Source organism: Camelina sativa, chromosome 12 (assembly GCF_000633955.1).
Source record: "Camelina sativa cultivar DH55 chromosome 12, Cs, whole genome shotgun sequence".
Taxonomy (NCBI): Eukaryota; Viridiplantae; Streptophyta; class Magnoliopsida; order Brassicales; family Brassicaceae; genus Camelina; species Camelina sativa.
In genome coordinates, this window is record NC_025696.1 from 6,241,519 (window position 1) to 6,248,255 (window position 6,737).

The 6,737-nt window shown below is 32.0% G+C and overlaps 1 protein-coding gene and 1 non-coding gene across 4 annotated transcripts in view; one reads left to right on the top strand and one right to left on the bottom strand.

The window, feature by feature from the left end:
- Window positions 4,580–4,661, bottom strand: TRNAS-GCU. The gene has a single exon. It is a non-coding gene; the product is annotated as a tRNA-Ser (tRNA).
- Window positions 5,247–6,737, top strand: part of LOC104733241 (AFP homolog 2-like) — a 5,167-nt gene continuing 3,676 nt past the window's right edge. Inside the window, exons 1-3 of one of the 3 annotated variants that reach the window (XM_010452837.2) lie at window positions 5,247–5,437; window positions 5,895–5,988; window positions 6,403–6,628. In XM_010452837.2, the coding sequence (XP_010451139.2) occupies window positions 6,485–6,628 (144 nt within the window). In that variant the 5' untranslated portion in view covers window positions 5,247–5,437; window positions 5,895–5,988; window positions 6,403–6,484. Of the gene's footprint in view, window positions 5,438–5,894; window positions 5,989–6,402; window positions 6,727–6,737 lie in introns of all 3 variants that reach the window. The other 2 variants (XM_019234206.1, XM_019234208.1) reach the window with 2 other exon arrangements.

The following is a 6,737-nucleotide window of genomic DNA, read 5'->3' on the forward strand; positions in this document are numbered from 1 at the left end:
TTTTTTTTTTTTTTTTTTTTTTGGTGTGTGTTTGTTTCCTGCGTTGTAAATTAACATTTGGCTGTTTGATCTTGTTGGGAACCAATCTCAAATTGATTGGTATAAACAAATGCAACAGTGATATGCTTGGTAGGTTGCTTCAGTACTACATAAGTACATAACATTGGAGGCGATAGATAGTTAGATACAACCAACAACTCTCTTTGCAATTTTCAGACTTGTCTTTGCAAATATCTTGCTCCGGAAGAGGCATCCTTAATGGTGCAGACCAAACTTTTCAGACTAAAAGGTAACTGTAGTAGCAAAACACTACTCATATATATATATCGTATCTTTGTCAAGTTTATATAATTTTTAGTGGTTGAAAAATTCTGGCTATTAGTTCCTAGTGGCCCTCGGAATACTCCTATTGGACCTCAAAGAAGATGGAAAGACGAAGCAATAGGTGATTTCTATAAAGGTAAAATGCCCAACTGGTTGACAGAAGATGATCAGATGGCTGCAAGCAGCAATAAGGGCCTGTTTTATGAGGTATTGAAAAATGTGTTAGCTTTGGACATGAATGTTAGCTTCGGATATAAATGTCCTCAGTTTTATGAGGTATTTTAAAAAATGTTAGTTTTATGAGGTATTTAATATAAAATTATTAATAAGTAAATGAGTTGATATATACGAGAGATCTCCTAACATGAGTTGGCCAGATTTAATTAGTCAGCAGTTGTAAGCCTAATTGATTTCCAACTATGTCTATGGCCATAAAGTTCTTCACCCTCTTCTTCTACTTCTTCGTCCTTTGGGTTGAATCATCCACCGCAAAAAATATCCAAAGTGAGTAGGTCGGCGACGATGGAAGACTAACACTGTGGACACCACATGAATTATCAGGGAACGAATATGTCCATATGTTTTTAAGGAAGATGGAAGATTTGCAACGTGAAGCAGACGAGAAATACCCGCTCTGGAAATCTACAAATTACTTGGAGCGCTCTTTGTTTCTTCTGAAGAAAGCTCAGGAATTTGTTGAGCTTTGGGACGAGCGGCGGAAGAGCCAAATTTCGGGAAACTCATATCTATACCTTGCCTTGCGCAACAAGGTTCAAGGTGACTTGTGGCCTGTACACTATGATTACTGTCGTCAATCTGAGGGCACAAATATCTTGGCGTACATGATGTATGATTTTTGTCGTCAATCTGAGGGTGCAAATCTCCTCAAGTACATGACATATGGCCTCAGTCCAGAAGCTGCAAATGGTTTAGTTCCTCCATTGATTAATTATTCTAGTCCATGTTTCCCAGTTAGGTTTTTTGTAGGTCTTTCGTTTTGGTTTAGAGGCTTATTTTAGTCTCTTTTATTCCCTCTTTTAATTTTTATTTTTCTTTTATTCACTGTCTCCAAAGTTTTTTTGTAGTGAGGAAGGGACAATATTTTAACAACTAAAATATTGAAATAAACAAAAAATATTGGAATACTCATCCTTATATTACATAGCAAATATTACAAAATGATTTATTGATTCAATTAGACCAAACAAAACAAATTAAGAAAAAGTGCTGAATCTTTTAAGATGGACATCACCAAGAAATAGTTTCGCCACCGCCAAAACCACCGTTGCGGGTGTAATCGAGTGGTGACGCAATCTCATGGATGACGATGTATTTGGACACAAATATCTCTGGAGTTTTCAGTAAAATGCCGTCAAGCTCAAAGGGTGAAGTGTTTGTGATGATAACAGATGTTCCTGGGACTAGAGTTGGGAGACGGGAGTGCACTGCCTTGGAAAGCAAGTCGGTGAGGAGGAGTCTTTGTGGTACAATGTGGTAGGCTGCGATGATTTTGTATATAGGGGACCGTGAGGGTTCTTCGGATAATGGAAGAAAGAGAGTCATCGGAAGTTGCTCCTTATCTGGTCCGATAAAAGCCCCTGGCCAGTCTTCAAATATGTTGATCTTGGGCGATGGGTTGGGGGTGTTATAGGAGGGTTTAAGCTCGTTCCAAGATTCGTCCACATATTTCCTTCCATCTCTCTGAAAACCGTAGCGGGAGGAGACCATCGGGGATCTCTAAACGGAGAATAGTCTTTGTGGTACAATGTGATAGGCTGCGACAATTTTATATATTGGATTTCTGAAGAGCAATAAAACATATATAGCTGTTTATACAATTTAATTGTTATTTTTTAAGGTCCTAGGATCTCATACCTAAATCTAGATCTAGAATATTACTCAAGATCAATTAAGAGTATTGAATCTTTCGACCAATTAACCACTATAAAATGGTTACAATCACAAACATATCCAAATTGGAAATTTCAGTAAGTATTTATTTTCAAATTCAACTAAAGAGTGAACCGTAAAATTTTAAATATATATATAATCCTTTAGTTGAATTTCCAATGTAATAATTATTACATTGCAAATATTGCAAAATGATTTATTGATTTAACTTGGTTCAATTAGACCAATAAACAAAGATTTTGATATGTATAAATACCAATTAGACCAAAATAATCGTGTAAAGATTCTGTACAAATATATCTTGCAGAAAATTCTTGATTAATCAAATAATTAATATACTCCATAGACATTATTTGCACTTTACACGTGAAGATTATTTTCAAAACAGAAAAATCAAGCAAATTCATGAAATAAATCGTTTTGATTCAGTTGATTAACCAAATTACCGAGAACCTATAATGAACATATAATACTAACTTTGAAATGAGAAATTCTTTTTAGGTTAAGAAAACAGATCAATATCAACAATTTAACGAATAATATACATATAGATATAGTTCTGGTTTTAATATTAAAGCATATAGAATATTTACTTTAATATTAAAACCAGAACTATATCTATTTTATAGAATATTTCATGCCTACAAGTCTATAACAAGTAACATATTTACATAATTAATATATAGCTCGTTTAACACTAAGTGTATGCGTAAGTGTACATCCACATATTGTATCATAAAAATATTTAATTTTTGTGTCAAACGGTCAACAATAAAACTATTATTTTGATTTGATTCGAGGAATTTATGATACCAGAATACCACTTAGTGATATTTGAAGTAGTATATAAATTCATCGGCAATAGTATTATAGTAATATACTAAATTAAGATCCGTGCTAGAGCATGTATTGAAATTCATTTTATTTATATTGTATTTTTATATAAAATATAATTTATGTTATTATTTTTAAAAAGATTTTTGGATAAAACATTATGCAATAAAATCATATGCTAAATATGAAGACTCGAAAAAAACACCTATTTTGTAAGTTTTATATTGTTAATGATTCTAGATAATTACCCGTGCTATAACACTGATTAAGTTTTATTTCGTAATTTATCTTGTAACCCACTATTTAACTTGTAACCAATCAATCTATCAATTTCGTAATCTATCTTTGGTTAACGTTGTGGTCTATCGATAAAATCTGTGGAAAATAAATTTGTAATATTGTTTTTAAAGATCTTTGGAAATAACGTGATATAGGACTAAAATCTTCCAAAAATACAGTTTGGAATATCCATGATTTTATTTGTTACCATTAATATATCAATTATCAATTTAGAATATCCCTAATATTTAGGTGTAACCATTAATATTAATATATGGCTTAATCTATAATTTATCTATAACCTATTTGTAACTATTTATTAAAATTATAAAGTCTACAAAAATTATGTTGTGTACTTCCCTTTTATTAAAAAAGAGATTTGTAGACATTAAATTAATTTTTCAGTGACACTTATTATTACACCTAGATTTGACTTAGTGGGTACATAAAAGTAAAGGATTACTTAATGCATATTGGTTTAGTTTTTGAAAGGCAAAATAGATGAATTATTTCTATTTGCATTTTAGAAAAGTGAAAGCATCTTAAGAAACTAATTTATATATACATATGTTTGTAGCGCACAAATTCTCAATTAATGTGATTTCCTTCCATTCTCAATTCATTTTCATTGTATATGATAATATTATACTCTTGTCATGTTTTTTAATTAGTTTTTGTCATATTTATTATTATAGTTTTTTTTCCATATTACTTCAGAAATGGTAAGAGACAAGAACTAGAAACATAAAATGGGTTGGATAAGTAATCAAAGACGGCATGGTATAATTACTTTGTAACATGTTAACTTATTTTTTGAATTAACAAATTAACAGTTGATTTAGAGATCACTTTTGGGTTTGACAGATATTTGTTGGAGTATTGTAAGAGTAGAGTTCACAAACGGTTTTATTTAAGTAGAGTACTGACTATTCTGCTCAATTCTTAAATGGATTTTCTAAACATTGAGAAGAGAAAGAAATAAAACCCTTTAACATCTTATCTAAAAGTTCATTTTGTCCTCTTTCTATTTTTCCTTTATTATTTATTTTACGTAATCATACCATGTTCGTACATAAAGATTAAAATTTTATAGAATAGACAAGATTATATCAACAGTATTATTACTTAAATCTTTATAAGTTCCAACTAGACAAAAAAAAAAAAAAAAAAAGATAAGCACAAGAATAACTATTTTAACAAACAGCAACAAAGGAAAAATAAAAATTGTAATCGTCGCCTGCGAGATTCGAACTCTCGCGGGGAAACCCCATGTACTTAGCAGGCACACGCCTTAACCACTCGGCCAAAGCGACTTTGATGTCTCTTCGACAATTATAATATATTACTATACTTCTGAACTTTGATATTTGAACATAATGATATATTATCTCTATCCAATTATTATTATGAAGAAAGTAGGGAACTAGAAATATTCATTTTATAATAAGTGGCCAAGTTTATATTAAACTCCATCTTTACAAACGCATAAATATGTGTGTTTTTTTTAATTCCTTACAAAAAAACTTGTAAAAGCAATGAAAAATCATTTTGGTAGATGTGGAATAGTTATGGACTTGTTTCGACTTTTAAAGAACTTTGGGCCCATTGTTTTTTCCATTCATACATTGGTTGACATATACGTATTATTCATGCTCTCTCTCTTAAGGTCATAATCCGCAATTGAATAATACAGTACACATATTTAAACGTAATCCACACATATGTATTTTAAAAATAAATAAATCCATACAACTTTATAAAACAAATTAATGATAACTACATATGTATATATAATTATGTAATTAGTATATGGTGGTTATATAGTGAATGTAGCTAAAATAGGCACAAGATACACATGCGACTAAAATAAATAGAAACAAAATTATAATAATAGTAATATAAAAAAAAAACAAATTATGAAAGGAAAAGGAAATGGTCCGTACTAAACTACTCCAAGTCCCCTGAACCGAACCCGAAGAAGCCCCCAAATCGCTGCTGCTGCAAACTCTCCACGAGCCACGCCGCGGAGCTCTAGGACTAGGGTTTCTCTGATCGTCTCTCTTTTCCCTTATTTTTAATTGTTGTTCAGGTATCATCATCATCATCATCTTCTTAGCTGCTTCTTCTCTCTCTCTTGATTGTGATTGGAAATTAAAAACCTTTAATTTGAGCTGATTTGGCACTATTGCTTCATCTGAAAATCGCGTCTAGGGCTATTGATTTCAATCTTCTATAGAGTTTAGGTATATCTCTAAGTGATTTTCTTGATTAAGATTTCTGAATTTGTTTTGGTTTGGTTTTTTTTTTTGTTTCTGAAATTGGTGCTTCTTCTATATCTCGTTTTAGCTGACAGATCTTGCATAGATCTTATATACTATCTCTCCGGTTCTTCTGGGTTTTTTTAGTTTTTATTTTGTTTTAGCTGAGATAGGAGTGTGATGACTGATGAATGGTTTCTTTCCATTTTTAGTTTAGACTTCAAAATGGAAATAATTTTGAATCCTAAGTTTTAGAAATGGTTCTTTTTTTTTTTTTTGTTGTCACAGAACCACCACAACGTACTACTGTTAAGGAAGTGACAAGGAGGTTCTGAGAAATTGCTTGCTGGGACTGTTTTCTTTCAATGGTTTTGTTTCTAAGGTACATTTACGAGTCCCCCATGTTTCTCAGAGTAGCTTTGAGATATGTTAGTTATTGTTACTGTGTTGCTAGTTGAGTAGACCTAAAATATCACTTGTTTCTTTTTATAAAATCAGAATTGAGTTTACTTCCCACATCCATGTATGATTCTCGAAAGTTTCTAACTTTGAGTTCAGTTTTTGTATATAGAACACTCTGAGATATGTTAGGACTGAATTTGGCGAGAATGTGCCCGTTTGTTACTCTGTGTTGCTACTTGCTAGTTGAGTAGATGTGATTACCACCATAAAATCAGTACAAATTTACTTCCATAGCCATCTATGATTCTCAAAGTTGCTAACTTTAGTTCTTGTATTTAGAACCCGTTTGTTAGCTTTTGGCTAATGATTGTGCTTGTGATGTTTATTTCTTCAGATGATTATCAAGATTGTTGAGGATATCCTAAAGATCCATTGAGCTTCTCAGAGTTACTTTTAACGTTTGACAAAAAAAAAAAATGGAGGATGATAATGGGCTCGAGCTCAGCTTAGGTCTTTCTTGTGGAGGATCATCAGGAAAAGCTAAGGGTAACAACAATACTAATAATGCTGGAAGCTCCTCGGAGACTCACAGGGCAGAAGGAGGCGATCGAAGTGCTAAAGTGATTGATGACTTCAAGAACTTCCTCCATCCGACTTCTCAAAGACCAGCAGAACCGAGTTCTGGTTCTCAGAGAAGCGATTCGGGTCAACAGCCTCAACAGAATTTCT